At 38.0% G+C, this 20,117-nt stretch overlaps 1 protein-coding gene across 4 annotated transcripts in view; it reads left to right on the top strand.

Annotated features, from left to right (window-relative positions):
* Window positions 1–20,117, top strand: part of ACSL3 (acyl-CoA synthetase long chain family member 3) — a 53,740-nt gene that overhangs the window by 17,986 nt on the left and 15,637 nt on the right. For all 4 annotated transcript variants that reach the window (XM_055723516.1, XM_055723514.1, XM_055723515.1 and 1 more), the window contains exons 2-9: window positions 1,622–2,043; window positions 8,413–8,590; window positions 14,706–14,815; window positions 16,105–16,243; window positions 18,029–18,179; window positions 18,776–18,899; window positions 19,154–19,225; window positions 19,655–19,794. In XM_055723516.1, the coding sequence (XP_055579491.1) occupies window positions 1,693–2,043; window positions 8,413–8,590; window positions 14,706–14,815; window positions 16,105–16,243; window positions 18,029–18,179; window positions 18,776–18,899; window positions 19,154–19,225; window positions 19,655–19,794 (1,265 nt within the window). In that variant the 5' untranslated portion in view covers window positions 1,622–1,692. The remainder of the gene's footprint in view (window positions 1–1,621; window positions 2,044–8,412; window positions 8,591–14,705; window positions 14,816–16,104; window positions 16,244–18,028; window positions 18,180–18,775; window positions 18,900–19,153; window positions 19,226–19,654; window positions 19,795–20,117) is intronic.

Below are 20,117 nucleotides of genomic sequence, written 5' to 3' on the forward strand. Positions count from 1 at the left end.
ACTGAAGAGCTCCTGTGCTGTATTTGAATGTGTTTCTCTGCGTGCTTTGCAGAATAGACCTTGACGTTGCTTGGTTCCTTCAAACTGTCTATAACCATGTTAACAATGAGGTTATGGCAGCTTGTTAGGGAAAAAGTTGATAGTGAAATCTTTTTGCTTCAAGTTTTAAGAAATTGTATGGTTTAGAGAAAGGTAGAATTAATTTCATCAGTCTTACAAATGAAGGATATTGGACTGATCTGTTCCTAAAAGGACCTGCAAAGCCAAGATTCGTGAAGCAAGGTTTCTTTCCATTACTACTGAAGGATCTTGCATGATTTGAATACTACTTTTTCAACTAAAATATCTTTTCATTAGTATTTTCAAAGAGTCAATGAATGTAAGACATCAGCAAAGAATAATATGGTATTGGCACTGTATCTTATGAGGGAAAACTCAGTTTAGAAAGAATTACCAAAGTTGTGCATCTGATGTACACATCATTATTAGTTGCTTGATTTATGTTACTGCTTTTAATACAGTTGTATCGATACATCTGAAAAGTTAACTGGGTGAAGTGTATTTATAGTTCATCTTGCTTTTATGTGTAGAACACTGATTTTTTGTAACTGGTGGCTTATTCACCATTGTGGAAGTTAATCTTCAGCCGTTATGACAAGTGTCCCTGTTTTCCATAATGATTTAGATTAATTTATTGATTATTGTTTTTTCCCTTCTAGACAGATGGCATGATTTCTTGACTGCACAGTAGAATACATTAGAAAGTTGCATCATGGTGTTCTTCAGATATGATGAGGGACACTTTTAAATGTCAGAGTGAATATCCTGGCATCATTAGGGACCTTGGAAAAAATTACATATCTTCATAGTACTGTTGCTAGGATTTGGGGGGATGTTTCTATGCTATTTTCCAGTATTTTCCAAATATTAGTTAACTTACTGTCATGTTTGTTTGTATAACAAGTGTGCCCATTGCATACTGGCACTGACACTGAAATCATAGGACTGATGTAAAGTCCCTGGGAATAAAGGAACTGGCGAAGTTCTGTGGCATACAGGGCCTGCATGGGGGAAGGCGACAGTTTTCTTCTTATGTAGGTGTCCCGCTTGTTAAAATGCTTTCCAAACATTATACCATACTTAGTGGTGGGGGTTCCGATGTGCAGAGTGGTGGCATTACATGTGTACTTAGGGCTTGTATGGAAGCTGATGATTTACACTCAAAGCTGTAAAGATTCCTGGTGAAGGTACACGCATAGATATTCTGATGTGGTTGGAGAGAATCTTTTAAATTGTGTAACCATACAATATTTTCAGATAAACACATGCCATTCGCGTGTCACATTTCAAAACCCATGTCCCAAATCCCTTAGGTTCTGTGTTCGTGTTGTGTAGTATCCAAAGTAATCCAAAATATTAGTAAGTACTGAGGGCTGGTAAATGGGAATGGAGGAGTTTTTCCTCGTCTGTCAGCATCTTGTTTCATTTGTGTCAAAAGATTTCTAGCCGAATTTCTGTATAAGACGACCGACTGGGACATGGCTTGGAGTAATCTGTTTGAAAATACCCTCCCCTGCCAGCTGCTGTAGAGTTTACCACTAACCTTTTCTTCTCTTTTCAGATCTTACTGGATCTCTGTCTAATTGATCCATGTTTCCGAACCCTTCCTTGTAACCTTCGCAAGCAGCCAGAATGAAGTTGAAGCATAACATCAACCCTGTTCTTCTACAGCTTATAAACTTTATGATCTTTGTGTACACCTTTGTAACATACATTCCATGGTACATATTTTCAGGATCAAGGCAGGCTATAGCAAAAGCCAAGCAGGTTAAAGCTAAACCTGTGAATAACAAGCCTGGGGGTGCGTACAGATCTGTTAACAGTCTACACTGCTTAGCTTCTGTTTTGTATCCTGGGTGTGATACACTCGACAAAGTTTTTAAATACGCTAAAACTAAATTTAAGGACAAAAAACTCTTGGGAACACGTGACATCCTAAAAGAGGAAGATGAAATCCAGCCATCAGGAAAAGTTTTTAAAAAGGTAAGTCTCTTTGCAGTCTGCCTTCAAGAGTCTTTTAAAAGTACGTTTACTATTTTGCAACATTTTTAGTCTAGTAAAGCAAATTGAGGGGGGGAAAAGTTTATCTACGTAGATTAAGTAGTCATGAGAACAGTTAAATTACCTGATTCGCAATGTTTCATTACTTAGCATTTAAAACAAATCTAAACCTTCTTTTTGCATTCTTGAGTAGATAGCCTTTTTTATGGTTTCAGCCAAAGAAAAATGCACATTTGTTTTTAATATTCAGCTGATGATGTAACTGGCTTTCAAGTTTTCCTTTTAGGTGAATTAAAAAAGAAGTCTCCCTCTGTGTTGTTTTGAACTATAATCAGATAAATATAGAAAAATTGCTAGGTGCCTGTACTCAGATGTGCCTTTCCAGTAAACTTAATCATAACTTAATGATTTATTGTTCTGCCCTGTGAATTCAGGGCTTAAATGAAATTTTTTTTTTTTTGAAAAATATTGTGCAGGCTTTAATTGGAAGAGTTTTTTTTCCTCTTTCAATTTCCTTTAAGGTGAGCTACAGCTCTGCTACTCTGTGATGATGGGGTGTGCACGAGATGTAATTTCAATATAAAACTCCATTAATGGGTTTCAAGGGACTGACTTTACAGACTTTTCAGTTCAGGCCCGTATTGTCAGTTGCAACTTTGTATTTGTTCAGAGGCATTTAATAATGCAGCTTTACCTGAAGAAGCAAGTCAAGATACCATTGACAGGTTGTGTGTGGATGTGTTAAAGGTCTGTGCTTCCGTCTTAGAAGTTGTTAACGATACGCTATGAAGGCAGTTAAGATCAGTTTTCCTGCAGAAGAAAAAAATTACCTGTTTTTATAATAAAGGATTCCTTAAATACTATGAGTTTTAATTCTGATGTTTTAGTGTTTAAAGTAGAATTTGGTTAATATCAATACATGGCAAAGTTTAGTTCTGTTAAGAACCTCTAATTGTTGCAAAACTCCCTCCCAGCTATAGAGTTATTTTTCAGTATGGATGAAGTGCTGGGAGAAATGGTGACATACAGTCCCTCTTGATGCACATTTTGCTGCCTCGTTGCCCTAAAAAGAAACAGAAAGTTCATGTCATACAAAGTGGGCTTCTGAGCATAAATCAGAATTTTGGCACTGTGGTCAGTGCTTTGTTTTTTAAACATAATTGGTAACGTAGGGCTTAAGCAACTTAGGAGGTTTAGCCTTTTCCATTATGCAAGCAAAGTGTTCTGAATATTGGAAAGCTGAAGAATGTTGGTGTTGACCTACTTAAATTACTTGTTTCTAAGTATTTAGACTTGGAAATTGCCCAAGTTAGGTAATTTTGTCTAAGCTTGACACAACAGTTCATTATGGTCATTGCCATACTTATCCTGGTGTTACTTTGTTCCAAGCTGTGGCATTATCACGTAAGTCTGCTTTTAATTTTCTTTTCTTTTTTTCCATTAAGGAATACAGTGTTTCTTAATACCTCATAGCATGTTTTAGCAAGTGAGGAAAATCGGAAAATTTCACAAGACACCTTGTTGATTATAAAGGTTCTTTTCCTTTGATTTTTGTCTTTCATACCATGCATCTTTTTATCGCTTGGTTCTATTTAGTGAAGGCAACTTGTTAAAGCTTGTTTGATGCAACTTTTCAAAGAGATGCCTGACAACTTTAAATCTTCGATGTAATGCATATAACTTCTGTACTTCACGGGAGTTGCAAAACTTGTTAGGTTTTTTTTTTTCCCCTTTCATAAATTGAACAGAGTAGTGGGAATGATTGATGCATTTTTGAGGTAATCTGCAAGTGACAGGCAGATTGGAATATAGATCGTGGGCCTGTGTACTGAGTTGCACTACCTATTTAGATTTCTCTCTATGCAAATTGTAATGGGCTAGATTAGCATAATTAATGATTTATTAATGGAGCATAATGTATGTAATTTATGATATATATTAATTGAGTAAATATCTCAAAGTAAAATACTGAGCTTCTGATTCTTAGGAGAACTAAGTGTGTTCACACTTATAGCTAAAATTAATTAAAGCTAGATATCTAACATTAAGTTATTCTGAGAGCAGCGATATCCTAGGTAATCTGTAATTTCTTGAATCTTTATGTTATTATATTGTTAAAAAGATTAATTGGTTCCTGTGTAGTTGCCAGAGTAGCAGAAATTTATGGATGTTAATGAAATACAAATACTTGCTTTTGCTCACTTTGTTGCATCTTGCAGTATTTCTCGTATGTAGTTGCTTTTTCTGTTTTCTTCTGTAGTGTCCTTGAATACATGGATTGGAGAGCGTACCTATTATTTAAGTCAGGATAAAACACTGTTGAAAATACTTGAGAAATTGAGATGTAATTAATTGGAAAAAATAATTAATTTAAGCAGAGCTTAAATTTTATGATGCCAGAAAGATTAACTTTATTCTGCTGGTTGATCATTTTATGTTGTCTTATTTATAGGTTATATTGTCACGTGCTTGCTTTTATATATGTTGGTATGTGGATTTTGCTTTGGTTGTGTGTGTGTGTTCTGGTTTTGTGTTTTTTTTTTTTTTTTTGTTGGAAGGGGGATGTATTTGTTTTGGGGGTTGGTTGCTTGTTTTGTTTTGAAAAGAGCTTGTAACAAAGAACAGAATTAATGGAAGCTTAATAAGTAAGACATAGTGGGGGAAAGTAAACACTTTTTTGGTAGGGGAAAGTGATGTGTCTAAAGCCTGTGAGACTTAAGGTGAAAGAGTAAGCAAGTGGGCAAGCACCTGGGAATTCAGAACGTTACTAATTATAACTGAAACTTGATGTGAAGTTGCAGGAAGGTTCTTGCCAAGTTACTGAGCAGTAAAAGGATAGCTTATGATACTGAAAAACCCAGGGTGCTATGTAAAGAATGTTTGAAGGTGGGGGGGTTCAGAAGTGTTCACCTTCAGTCCATGTTTTCATATGAGAAAAGCCAAAAATAGATATTTCAACTTCCTTTAGTATTAATACGGTTTCAACTTCTTTTGTATTAATACAGTTTCTACAGGGAGATGTATTTAATTTGTGATCGCTGGTTCCCACATTGTAGTCAAGGTTCTTCAAGCCTTATAAGCCACTTGAAAGGTAACTGAGGTCAGGTAGTTTAACGACTCCACGTGTGCCTGCAGCTTTTTTGAGAACATTTAATGACACCTTCACACTAAAAATTTGTATTTGGTTGCCCTAAAATACAGACTAAAGAAATGTTCGCTGTGCGGCAAGTTTTTAGTCTGTATACTTTGCTGGATTTTCAGTACGGATACAGTATTGATATTTACTAGTATTTTCCAATGCAATTAAATATAACCGGACTTATTTTTAGTAGCTTTAAGTGCGTTGAAGAGCTGGGGCGCTAGGGGGCAGTGTTCTTCTACGTAACGTGGTGCTTCCCAGCAGGCGTTCAGAGGCGCTGGCTGCTCTGAGATGCAGCTTTGGGTTTGTGTGTCCATTTAATCAGTTCTCAATAATCTTGACTTGCCCTTTGCTTGCAAGCTCTTGGGCGCTTACTTTCTGCACGTGTGTAAGTAGTTATCTAGCAGAAATAACTTCTGAAAGTTGTAAAATTAAATGCGTGTGAACATGTAAAAGGTTATGGCGCTTCACGTCAGTCTTAACAGCTGTTGAACGTAGAAACTATCTGTACATTGGAAAATACTAGCGAAGGCTACTGAGGGGAGGGCCGAAATGGAGATGGATTTGGAGACATACTCAAACATAAGGAAGGATGGGAGAAACCGTAACCTGCTCTGTGTCCTGCAGAAGAAGCATATAGGAAAATGCAGAAGAAAGGGACATATGGACAGAGGCAGTATATTAATATGTCATAGGGAGGGAATAGAGAGGAAACAGTGGGCATGAGGAGGAAGGGAACATGGGAATTTAAATACATGGAAGGCAGTAAGAAAAGTAAAGCTCAGAATAGCTGCATTGGAAAAGGTCTTCTCATCTGTTTTAACACATCTGTGTTAATAACACATATTTCTTTCTATATAAAAATAACTACAATAGTGCTGTACTTCCTTTCTATGGATTTTCTAACCCTCTAGGAAAGGAAAGCACCGATAAGGCCGCCTTTCGCTGTTTTATATCAAACTTGTTTAAGCAATGAGGATAAATTATTTAAGATAATAAAAAAAGGGAAAAAAAAGCAGAATCACAAGTGTTATTCAGAAAGATTGAGTTTTGACCCTTTAATGATATATTATTCCAACTTCAGTGAGGTATGTAGTGAATGGTGGAAATGACCCTGTTCACTTACGCACTGGCAGATTTACCAGAAACAGTAAGAAGAATCTGCTTGTGTTTCTTGGCCTAATTATTTGGGAGCAGTATCCCTGAGGCCGTGCTCTAGGTAGAGTATAATGATGGAAGGGGTGTCACCCGATTTACTGCTCTAAATTGTTTTCAACTGATGAACTTGTCAAGAATTCACAAGTCTGCCAAAAATACTGTTTTGGGGGAAAATGCTCCAAATTTGAATTAAAATTCCAAATTACTGAAGTTTGGATGGACAGGAAGAGATGCAGTATTTTCTTTGGAAGCAGTAAAATTTTTCCACACTAGAAATATCTTGGTGTGTTGAAACCGAAAGGAGCTCCCAGGTCCTTCTCCTTGGGGGGCTGTGGCTGTGAGCGCCAGCAGCGTGTGAGCCCTCCGCACACGAGGGCAGGCAGCAGTTCTGCTGGGGTTCTCTCACCGGTGCCAGCAGAGAAATTCACCGTGATCTTTCTTCTCCAGTAAAGTTTTTCGCTCTGAAACAGCTGATTTGCCAACGGAGCTGAGTTTCTGTAAAGAAAACAGGAAAACCTGAGCAGATGCTGGTGTGAGGAAATGTTTATTTTCTGGTGAAATTGCTAAGTATTGCTATTGTTGGCAGGTATTTTTGTTTTGTTTTGTGAAATAATATTTTCCCTTAAAAACATTTCTGAAATTTCCAAGCACAGTTGCACATGTACCTGTCCAGAGTTAAAGATTTGTCCTGCTAAACAAGTAGGTTAATGAGCAATATGCCGCCAATATGCAGCAAGGCTGTAGTAGGTACAACTCAATTACCCAATAGTTTACTATATATAGCAGTTTAAAAAGCGTGTTTTGATTAAAAAAACTATTACATTTTATTTTTCTTTAATTATTCATTTTATTCAGGAAGTGGATGTAGAATTACAGAATTGTTAGAAATGTAGTTACATGCCAAAGAGTTGTTAGGTTTTACAGCCCACAAGTTTGAAATTTAGTAAAAGATGAAAAATGAAATGCGGAAATCGGAATGGGGGAGGAGGGAGAAGTTTGCTTTTCTAGCTTTTGTTTTTAGTGTTTGCTTGCATGTGTTACTAATGCTGTGTAGTCAAAGGAAATGTCTGAAATACTTGACTAATAAAAATCGCATTTTTTTAAAAATTGTCAAGGTGCTTGTACAAAACAAGATAAGGTATAATAACTTAGTCTGGATTTTCAATTTAAGACATGTTCATACTACATCTGTATATGAAAATATCTAGGATATACTCAGAGATACCCTATTTCTCACTCAGTAAGAAAGTGGTACTGCAAGGTGTATGTGCACACACAGAAATCTGATAAATAGTGACTTGTAAAATTGGATTTGAATTTACTGTGCACCAGCTTTCCCATATAAAAGAGAAGTGAGATTGCTTAATGTTTTCCATGACTTTTCAGTACTGAGACTTGCCAGCAATTTCCAGTCTGGTCTTCTGTCCCACTTCTGTTTGACAGTAAAAAAGGGCAAAAAGATTACTCTTCTTCCCCCTGAGCATTTGTTTTGGAACAAACAAAGGAAAAGGGATCTCTCAATTTCAGACTGAGGACTCAATGATACACTGCTTTCTGGATTCCAGTTTCACTGATTTTTTTATTTTATTACTATTTTTGAAGTAAGAATAAACACTTAAATATCATATGTGTGTAGGAGAATTGTAGCCCAAATCTCCCAGAAGCAAATAGAGATATGTACTAGCTAGTGCTTGTCAGCCTTTACTTAAAACACAACAAATCTTTGTAAAAATTAAAGGCATATGGGTCAGATAACCACGGCTGTTCAGAGGGCTTCTGAAGCTACAAAATACGGTGGGAGCTGTGTGCTTTCCTAATGTGAAAATAGAAACTGAGGTGATAACATGTGTGGAGATATTGCAGTATTTGTGTTGGAACTTCCACAGTCCCTGTAGTTTTTGGCAAGAAGATTATTCATTATCTTGAGTAAACTGCTGTCATAATTCAAGCAAATATTACTTCAAACATCTGTGGTTTCTTGATGTGGATGAAGATGTAGTAGGACATGTGTTAAGAATTTTCGTTTTCTAAATTGAATTTATTATTCTTATTAGGTCATCCTTGGCAAGTACACCTGGCTTTCATATGAAGATGTATACATTAAAGCTGTTAATTTTGGAAAGGGCTTAGCAGTATTGGGTCAGCAACCAAAGACTAACATTGCTATCTTCTGTGAGACCAGAGCCGAGTGGATGATTGCAGCGCAGGCCTGCTTTATGTGCAACTACCAGCGTAAGTATGCGTCTTTCCTAGAATTTTTGTCTTTTGATCTTACAATGCAATCTGAAAATAAACCTTTTGCTTACTTTACATACTAAGAAAACTTTATTATAGACTTTATACAGAATGTTTAAAATTACAAATAAAAAATGCCATGTAAGGTAGAGACTGCACTTTGTAGTGTTTTGCTTTATCGAATAGAGAAACCCGTATGTGTTTGCAGTTGCAGTATGGTTTTGGCGAGTGTAGCTTGCTCAATGGAATTTGTGAGAGGTTTATTTTCTTTCAATCTCAAATCGGTACAGATTCCCAAGTTCCTAAAAACAAACAAACAAAAATCACACATGAATTCATTAAATCAGTTTCAGGAGTTGATGTCAAACCTTCATCTGTGCTTATAAGTTTTAACTGGATATTTTATCAGTTCTTCAATTTTGGTTTTGGTTAGAGTTTATTGTATTGTTATCTCTAAAAGTGAAAAGGCATGAGTAAGTCCTGACCTTACTTTGGAGACCTTTTTCAATTAAAAAGTTGCTAAGCAACCTCTTTACCAACCCGTAAGTCTTTCCTTAACTCAAACCTTAGACTGAGCTGACTTTTTTTTTTAGTATTTTTCTTTCTTCTTTCTGCCTCTTGACTTTCTCATAGTCCATTGCATGCCATTTAATACATCCTAATCTAACCTGAGTGCTGACTTGAGGTTATGCTCGAGGGCAAGCTTCAGTCCTAGTTATTGCTTCAGAAACTTTTAGTTTTGATGAGCTGTTTAAAGTCAGTCTCTGTCTCATTCATAGTATCCATTTTAATCATATGCTAACTGGATTCTTAACTGTGGCAGTGGACTGAGACTAGATTCTCTGACCTGGATGACACTTCTGACTTTCTCATGGAGTGAGCGTAAGAGAAGTCTTTTGGGCTCTTCTGTCTGATGACAGTTGTAGTCCCATTCGTAAGTTCCAGTTAAATATCCTTTAGGTTTCTGCTGTTTTACTGTGGAGACCACTACTCCTGGGCCAGGGCTGAACCTGCTGACAGAGAAGGTGCTTTCTTGGCAGGATGTGTGCACTGGCGGTGGCAGGCTGTGCTGGAGGTGCCTTTGAGGAGTGGAGAACAGGGCAGGCTGGCTGGAGGTGTCATTGCACAGCTTCACAGCACAGGGCAGACACAGATGCGAAGCCAGGTCAGCTCCCCTTTCACTTGAGCCACAGCTGTGTCCGAGGCACATCTGCATGGTGGAAAACCGCTATGTACCCAGCGTAGTGTGAACCTGGGCACAAGGATATGTGTAGGAGCTCTAGGCCTATTTTTCTTGCTGAGAAACCTATTGAGTGCTGATCTCAACTTGGTATAGGAATTGTTTTCCGATGTCAGTTTCATCATCACTCCCTAATATGTCATTTGTGTCACTGGAAGCTCAACCTGGCTGGGTTCTGTGATGCACCAAGGGGGATGTTTCTCGTTTTCCCACAGGGCACTCTAGGGGCTGCTGTTCCTCACAGGCTTTGGCCTCTTCTCTTGCATGCCCCATATACATATACATCTGCCAATAAGAGATGGACTGTAAAAGCCAGATGTGCAGAAATTCCCGATTTACTACCTACCCACACTAAAGATGTGTATCAGTTAAACTTTTTTCAGATTTTGGAAGCAAGCCTAACAAGAAAATTGTATCTGAGTGGTCCCTCTCTGCTCTAAGCATGAGTCTGTTTCAATTTGAGAAGCCATATGTTCATGAGAATATAGCAATTTTAATTTAAATAAGTCTTTACTGCAGGTTTGTGTGAATTTTTTTTTTTTTTTGGTTTATACCCTTACGCTGTAGTATTCCCTCAGTTTTAAGGATGGAATTGGTTGCAAGATGGTAGTGCCGCATCCCACATGGTTTCACAGTCGGGCTGTTTGCCTGGTGCGATAACAGGCTCTGTGGACAAGGACAGGTGGATGCTGCATACTGACTTCAGCCAGGCCTTTGACATGGTCCCTGTAGTATCTGTACAACCACACTATTAAGATAAAGAATGGATAAATAGGTAAGACGGATGGAAAATTCATTGGACCATTGGCAGAAAGGATTGTAATCAGAGGGCAAAGTTATTTGCCAGCCCTCAGGGACTGGTGTTGAGCCCAGTACTGTTTAATGTCTTTATGGAAGGCCTGGGCAGTGGGGCAGGTGCAAACATGGGAGGTCACAGCCCGTGGCAAGTTGTGGGGAGCAGCCAGTAGGCTGGAGGGCAGGGCTTGTGTCCAGAGGGGTCTGTCAGCTGGAAAAGTGGGCTGTCTGGAACCTTGTGGAGTTTAGTGAAAGCAATTACGAATTCCTCTGTGTGTGCTGGAATGCCTTATGCACCAGTATAGGCTGGGGGACAGCTGGGGAGAGAGAGAGCAGCAGCTTTGCAGAAAAGGACCTGTGGGTGCTGGTGGACAGTGAGTCAACCATGAGTATGCAGTGCCACCTTGCAGCGAAGGCCAACAGCATCGTGGGTGGTAGTAGCATGAGTGTAGCAGGTAGGTGCAGGGAAGCAGTCCTCCTCCTTTCGTGATGTGAGACCACATCTAGGGTTCTGCGGCCAGTTTGGGGCTTCCCAGTAGGAAAGAGACATTGACGTACTGGAGTGAGTCCTGCAGAGGGCTGCCAAGATGCTGAACGGGTGGGAGAATGACATACGAGGAGAGGCTGACAGAGTGGGGGCTGTTCAGCATTAAGATGAAGGAATTGATATCTTGTTGCTGTCTACAACTATCTAATGGGAACATACAGAGAAGACGAAGCCAGACTCTGCTTAAAGGTGTGTTTTGGTAAGGCTGGAGGCAACAGGCTCAAGTTAAAACACAGGAAAATTTGATTACATATTAAAGATGAACTTCATTGTGAGAGTGGTTAAATCTAAATCTCTAAATCTAAAACTCTAGAACAGGAGTCTAGAATGGTTGTGAAATCTCCATCATTGGAGATACTTAAAACCAGACTGGCCATGGCTCTGAGCACTCTGCTGTAATGAACTGTTTTGTGCAGGTTATCTTCCCAGGTGCCTTCCAGCCTAAACTCGGTGGTATTTCTTGTTCGTTCTTCAGTGAGTGGCTGCTGCTGAGGTCTGCTCAGGCTGCTGTTGGATGAGATGCCTGTGTTGCTTTTAAACTACGTGTCTTCTAACACACTGTATCAGTTCAGTTTTATCACTTTTGGGATGTGTTAGATCCCTAGTGACTATCCTGGGAATAAAATGCAAAGGCTTGTATCAGTTATTTTTCCTTTGGAAGTGAAGTACACTTAGAAATCCTAGGAAGATTTTATAGTTTGGGTGAGGGGGGGGGAATACATCTGAGATAGTGGATGGATGTTGTATGCAGAATAGTGTGCATATGTTTTTGATTTTGTTGGATTAATGTTTTCAATTCCCTTATTGAGTGAGACGTGCTTCAGCACACTGTTTGACAGGGTATTTAGCATCTAAGCTGTACGTCATCTTACGTGAATTTGGCTGACTTGTGTATTGGCAGATGATGGTGATATGCTGTATTTACAGTTAGTTTGCTGAATGAATTATAAAATTGTGTGGCAAGACATTGCTGAAGTTCTTCAGTTTACGACTTTCACAACAACTAACTGCTGTGGTACTGTTGTAAAATTCTTTCTGGTTGTGAAGTGCATTAAATCTGATGGTATGTGCCCAGAACTGATGTCAAGAGAGCCAGGTTCATCTGCTTTGTACATACATAGTGTTGGAGAGAATGCCTTTTGCACTACAGAATTAAAATGGGGAAAGTAATTTTTGTTACTGATTACTTGCACAAAGAAGTGGGTTTGTGATTAGAAATGTTTGCCTGATTGTAAATTTTACATTGTTTGGAGCTGTCTTGTGTTTGCAGGAGGTAGTGTAGGATTGCTAGTTCAAAAATGGAAAAAAAAAAAAAAGTACTAACATGAAAACAGGTTTTTCTTCCAAAGTATCTGCTCTTAATCTGTGTGAAGAGCTCTTCATCAGTGTAGGCAGATAAAACATCTACGTGTATTACCAAATAATGAAATAAATAGGAAAGGGTGTTTTGTTTTTCAGTGATGCTTTCCTGAAGCTTGAGCAGAAGTGATTTTGTCAGTTTATTTGGCTGAAGCCTTCAGAGGTAGATTTTGCTTTTTGTTGATGTACGATGGATGCTGAAATAGTGTAGCATTTTAGTTAACTTTTGCCATTTTTTTCAAATTATGTTTGTTTCTTTAGGGCAAGGCTTTGTTCTTGTGGATTAGCTGGCAAATTCAGTGGTGTTGAGATCTTTCTTGTTGTCAGACTTTTAGAGCAGTATTCCTAGCAGAAATTCAGGTATCAAAGACTTGCTTGTACTATTGCATGTATAAAGATGAACACACAAGGTAATCCCTTGTCAGTATGTTTTTAAGAGAACGAGGAGAGGAAAATGACCTAAACTTTCAGATTTGCCTGCAAAAGGTTGAGGTGACAGTGTGGAGAAGTGAGAATTTCACAGATCAGAGTCATTGCTCAGGTTTTTTTCTCTCTGTGACATCCGTCCACCATCATATAAATGGTATCTCCCTCTTTCTCTTCAGCTCTGTCATATACCTCTACGTTATCCTCGACGTATTTATTTATAGCTGAGTAATTAACTGCATAAATGGTTATTTCAGAGATTATGCTTTTCTTTCCAGGCAGTGTGTTGTCTTGGTTGTGCTTGTTGGCTTGGGGAAACTAAATTTCTGCTAGATGTTTATATAACAGGGGTCACTGCAGTAAGGAGGGAGAGCTCGTGGGAACTAGTAGAGGCACTCTTCTGGACTTTGCTCCCACCAAATTAAAGAAAACACAGTGCATGTGCATTTGCCCTGCAACAGTTCTGAACTATGATGGACTGTTTTAACAAGGAAAAAATAAGTAGAGGTCAACTATTTACTTTTCTGTGTAAGAAAACTGCTTTTGAGTCCTTAATATGCTGCACTGGGTTAGTAACTCCCTGGATTTCAAATCTTAGAACACAACAGAGTTTGACTTTTATTTTATTTTTATTTTTGCTGCAGTGAACATCGTATAGGTACAGCCCTAACATATGAGGGAGTGTCTTGTTTTAATAATTATGTTGTTTAAATATTCAGTTAAATCCAGACTAAAATACAAATACATTCAGATACCTAATGTGACAAAACTTCCAGCTCTGATGTTGTAATTGCTGTGGTGATTGACCTTACAACTTTTTTGTGATGCCCCTGTTCAGCATTCTGCTTGGAAAATAGGAAATCACTACTTTTTTGAGAGCAACACCTCTCTTCCTTTTTTGAGCTGCCTTTTTCTTCCCCCGTCTCTTCCTGCCTTTTCTCATGCAGTTCCCATAAAAACGGCAGGGAATTAAATATGACTTTAAAATCGTTTATACGAAGTAATTGTGGCGTACACTCTATTGCTAACAAGCTGCCCTTAAATGCAGGAAACAGTGTTTCAAATAGTGAATTTCCTGAATATTTTCCTTCCTTGCTATTCTGTATTGATGTCAGTTCAATGTCTAATGATTGTGATGATTAAACCTCTACTATGTTGTTTTAAAAAGATGGGAGAATGTAGTAGTTACGGATTTATTGAGTGTAAGAATTAATCCGCTGATGACAAGTATTACAGTAATGTTCTATTAGCAGTCAGTTGTAAAAGGCTAGTAACAGAGCACGTGAATTCTGAAAAGAGAAGTCATAAATGAAAGCTGTTTCTTTCCTGTGTACAAGAGGACAGTTAACAGTGTATTAAACTGAGAACAGATGCCTACTTTTAAAATGGTAAAAGCCATGAAGGTATGAGAGCAGATCTAGAAGGGAGCGATATGAGGTTCCAAAACCACATTACCTTTAGTTAGACAATTTTACTGCTTTTCAGGGTCTAACTAAAACGGTCACATAGACAGTGGTTGTTCTCAGTGGTTGTTCTTTATTCTTTCTGGGAGTAAATGAAAATTATGCTGTATTTAAATTCACATAATATGGGTTTTTTTGTAAAGCACAAAACTATACCACCTTTGTTAGCTGACAAATATTTTTACTGTTACCCAACCCAGATTAATCTCAGCCCCTTATTGTAAACTATACTTGAAAATGGAACATGGAGATTCACCATTTTACCCCCATTTTCTGTTTTAGTTGTTACTCTATATGCTACTCTGGGAGGCCCAGCAATAGTACATGGCCTAAACGAAACGGAGGTGACCACCATCATTACCAGTAAAGAACTGATGCAAACAAAATTGAAGGTCAGAAAACTGTTCTTTGTCTGTCTCTTTCCAGTGTATCTGTTCATTATTGTTAAATGGCCTGGTTCCACTGTACGGAACAATGATTTACTGCCTTTCTATAGGGCAGGCACTTCTTCTAGAATAAGATTTATGTATCTGTCTTAATGTACAGAAAAAATGGTAGTTGGTCTTCAGTGGGAATTAGGCTCCTCAAAGACTGGAGAACAGGGCAAGCACTTTGCACTGTTGAAGAGCTCAGTGCCACCTGGAACACCTTTACAAGAAACTAGGTGGACTTAGTGCCTAAATTTAACAGTTGAAGCAAATGGGAAGAACAGAAAAAAAAAATGTATGAACTGTATATGAATAGCTAAATGTGATCAACCTCCTGATTGATTGATGGATGTTTTCCCAGCAGAGAATGGCTCTTAAATCTAAAGATGGATGCTTGGAGAGTTAGAACTGGTTTCCGGTACAGGGAGGAAACCTACTAAACATTAGAACAGTCAAAAAACTTTTCCCATTACTGACACAGATTGAATACACAGATGGAACAACTAATCTGCATGAATTTCATCATCATGTGTTTTGGGGGAACTAGACCTTTCACATAAGAGAATCGTTTTAATGAAAAACTAAAACTATTGCTGAATTTTGAATGAGAACTTCCCAAACTTTATCTTTAAAGTTGCTAGAATGACAGTATGTATACAATGCACATTTATTTCAGTTTGCAGTAAGAGTATGAGAATCTTCTGCTATAGGTGGTAATAATCTCTTCTAAAAAATTTACCAATGTTTAGTGGAAGAATTCACATTTTGCCTGAAATGTTTAACTAGTGCTCAACTGATAATTTTCTGTAGTTTTGTTAGTTGTTGCTTATTTGAAATAGCATAGTAATCAAGGAGCAACATAAAAATTGTTGAGAGCTCAGTATCACCATTTTCTCTGTGTTCTATGAGTGGAAAGTCAATTACCTCTACAAATCATTGCAGTCTTATTTGTGGGCTTTTCTTGAAATAAGACCCAGATCAGTAAATTGTTGGAAAAGTTTTTGGACTTCTAAGTGGAAGGTTCAATCTGTCCTGCAAATCTCGATATGAGAAGTTTCAAGCTTTGGAGCTGTTTGAGCTAGACAAGTTTCTCCTCTAATATTTTAAAACCTCAGATACATTGCCAGTACTTTTTTTTTTTTTTTTAATGTATACAGTAGATAGTGGGTGGGGTTTTTTTTGGTGGTTGTGTTTTTTGCTTTTTTTGGCACAAACCTCATGTTTAATTTCTGAACACATGTTCGTGTCCACAGGAAATTGTTTCTCAGGTTCCACTGCTGCGACATATTATTACAGTGGATGGCAAACCGACAACGTGGTCAGAGTTTCCCAAGGGTGTCATTGTTCACACTATGGCTTCTGTGCAAGCAATGGGGGCCAAGGCAGATATGGGTAGGTTATCTCTTCTTTTTATTTGGATCATCTAATTTGTTGTCCTGCTTTGACCCTGTTGACATAACCTGGGATAATTGCATATCCCCAAAAATTATGCAGTGATTAACCTTTTATCATCTGCTTTTTCTTTAAATAAAATCTGTGGAGGTTTTTTAGTTTGGTTGCGGTTGGAAGTGGGGTGGGGTGTATTTTTGTTTTGTTCTTTCAATGGAGTCAGATGCTTTTATTAAAAAGTCTTCTCAACAGCCGTGTGTCACAGGTTGAAGAATATGATCAGACGTATTAGAACCAGGTTATTCAGAACACACAGAAAATTGTTGTGTATTTTATCGCAAAAGACATCAGTCATCAGCTACCATTAAGTTTTGTTAAATTCACAAATAACAATGTAAAATAGCCATTTAAATCTGATAGAACTTGGCCTCTTGTATTGCATTTCTGAAAGTATCAATAGATTTCAAGACATTTTCTAGCAGATTTCCAATCTGTGTGAAATTTTTAGAATTCAGAATTTCAGAAGATGTTTTGACTGTTATGATAATTTTTTTTTCTTGGCTCTGAAGAGCTGCTAAACCTAGTATCTTAAGATTTCATTATATTCAGTAGTTGCTTTCTTCTGTTTTTATTCTTTGTGCTTTCATTTAACCACTGAAGGCACATTAATGTTGGATTGAATTTTCTTTTAGGACTAGGTTAGGTAGTTAATCCATGTGCTGTTGATCAGGGCAATGGCAAGTTTGCTCCCAATGTTGTGACCTCTCAATTTCTTTAAAAGATCGTTTTCCCTTTTTGATGTATGAGTTTTATGCACTATTAAAACTGGTTCAGACAACGCCAGCGTAATATTTTATGGCTGTTATTAATTAGGTCATTGAGATCTGTTTGTGGTATGTAAAAAGGTGTCTAATGCTCCTTTCTTCAGTCTAAATACCACATCCTATATGCTGTAATAAAGGAATGTTATCTTTGTCAAGTTAACCATTCATAAATTGTGGAATACCACAATGAATTGTTTATGGTCAAGCCTTTTAATATTATATTAAGTACTTGAGTTGGTGCTGATGCTTTTTTCCTCCATGGTGTTTATCATGTAGAATGGACAGGCTTCAGTGAGTGGGACGTTACTAAATACGCTTTCACTCTTCTCATTCAGCATGTATGTTGTGCCGCATGTGTCTGTGCATTATGCAGTTTTCCCTAAGCGTAAACACAATTGTTTTTGTATTTTCTTTTTGTCAGTGCAAATATTTGACAAACACCCTAATTCTTTTAAAGCTGTTTAATTTCCTCTAAATATTTATGGAAACTGGGTCTCATGTTGGCTCAGCAGTGCCTTGCTGCAGGTGTTGCAAATGAGGCAGCGTGTTGTTGCCCTGCCAGGGAGCACATGAGAAAGTAGCTTTGCCAGTGGGGATTGACCGTGTGGCAGCATGGAACCAGTGTGGCATGGCTGCCGAAGGATGCGAATCTCAGCCGCATTGTGGAGAAGCCGAAGCTCTGGCCATTTCTCTCTCGTCTGCAGAAATATGGGAAACAATAGAAGTGTTGCTGTGGTAGACTGGAACGATCGCCGAAAGAATTGCTTGGCTAATACAAAGAAATGCCTACTCTTTGTGAAGGCAATTAAGCTTGACCACAATCTTTTTAACTGAAAGCGAAATGTAATAGCAGTAGTCATGTAGCGTTGCATTGCAGTGACTGCTGAAACATGAGTGTATCGGATCTCCCAGCACAATAGGCTCTTCACATGTTATGCCTTCTCTTCTGTAACACAAACTACAGGTAACAAACAGCAGGCTAGGCCTGTGCCCTCAGATATTGCGGTGATCATGTACACAAGTGGATCCACAGGAGTTCCCAAAGGAGTTATGATCTCCCATTGCAACATCATTGCTGGGATAACTGGAATGGCTGAGAGGATTCCAAATCTGGGGTATGTACCAGCGGTTGCTTACCAGCAAATAAAGAAATCATATAGTTGCATATAACTTTAATTACTGTGTAAAATATTAATTGTTTTATATTGCTTTGTCTGTGACACATCGTACTATGCACTGGTGTCTGAGCATCTTCCAGTACTGCATTAAATGACTACTTCAGGTGCTGCTTGCTCTCTTGTCTTCTGTATGTGGGCAAGACTGGGACACAGAAGCCCGTGAGGCTGCCTTGCATGAGAGAGGTTGAAAGCTCCCCTAGGCAGTACTTCTGTGGTTAGTGTTAAATCCTGTGGTTTGTTTCTCTTTGGTGCAGTTTTTTATCTTGTCTGCAGACTTGCCTTTGCAACCGTAACACATGGTTAACTGTCTTGGCATGAGTAGGCATCACACTTTGGTCATGCCTTAAACCTATAGTACGTGTATGCAACTTTTGAAACAAACCCCCATATTATTTGAAGTATGTTCTCAAGCTCAAAGGCACTTTTCCACTTTCTGTAGCTCTTCAGTAAGCTCTGTGTAGATTTAGCTTAATGACTCATCTGAGGACCCAGGTTTACGTTGTACCACTAATCTGTTAAAAAATTCTTTACAGGGAAAAAGACATCTATATTGGCTATTTGCCTCTGGCCCATGTTCTGGAGCTGAGTGCTGAACTTGTGTGTTTGTCTCATGGATGCCGCATTGGTTACTCTTCGCCTCAGACATTAGCTGACCAGGTATGTTGTAGACGTAAGCCCTTATGGTTAAAAAAAAAACACCATCAGATCTTCATAATATTTCTTAAAAAATATAACCACAAAACTTTTCTGCAGTTCGTGAAACAGGGTTGGTGGTTGACTGGGACTCTGGACTAGTTTTAATTGTTACAGTATAATTTAAATGAATGTAATGGAAAGATGTGCTATGTTGTTCTGTTTCTTACGTTAAAAACCTTGAATGTGTCTGCTAGTAAACTTGTTCTTTCCTTTAGTCCTCTAAAATAAAGAAAGGAAGCAAAGGTGATGTTACCACACTTAAGCCAACCTTAATGGCAGCTGTTCCGGTAAGTAACTGAAGGATAAATAATTTTAAAAATTATTTAAAAAACATAATTCAAGTTCTTAACAACAAAATCAATGCAATCATAGTTTAAATAAAAAAGGTTGGGGATAAACATTCATCATTTGAGTGTCAGCAGTTTTTCAAAGTTAAAATAGCTATGGGGATTAGATTGCAGTTTTAATTAATCGTCTAGTAAATGAGTGGAATAAAGATAGTTGGCAGCAGGCAGCTTGGGGTTAACTGGTGCTTCTGCTCTGGTGTCTGGCTTCCTCATTTCTGTGAACACCTTGCTATCTCTTAGCAAGTGAAGAGGAAGCAACCTGGGAGTGGGTTGTCATCTGAAATGTACTGGAATTTGTAAGTCACGTTTCCTTTTTGTTGTACTGAATTTAGGATTTGTTTCTTTGAGTTAATCTTTTTATGTAACTAGGAAATTATGGATCGGATCTACAAAAATGTCATGAATAAAGTGAATGAAATGACTAGTTTCCAGCGGAATCTATTTATATTGGCCTACAACTACAAAATGGAACAGATTTCAAAAGGTTACACTACCCCACTCTGCGATAGGTAATTTTATTTTTAATGGTGCCAAAAAAATGTTTATCAGTCTTGCCACAAGAGCAGTATCTGATTTTTTTGTGCTTTTCTTTGTTTCAATGTTGACATTTTCAACTTGAACAAGTCTGTAATTAAGTGTAAATTGAAACAACGTGTCAGTAGTCTGTGATGGTTTTAAATATTTACTGACATAATTTAAATAAGTGTTACTTCAAACTGTTTGGAGGTTTGTATTCATTGCATTATTTTCATGAAACTTTAATAATGGATTTATACAATTCTGGGGTAAGGTGGGAAGTCTGTTCCTCTAGGTAACTGTAGACTTCACATTT

Source organism: Falco cherrug, chromosome 11, assembly GCF_023634085.1.
Source record: "Falco cherrug isolate bFalChe1 chromosome 11, bFalChe1.pri, whole genome shotgun sequence".
NCBI classification, from domain to species: Eukaryota; Metazoa; Chordata; class Aves; order Falconiformes; family Falconidae; genus Falco; species Falco cherrug.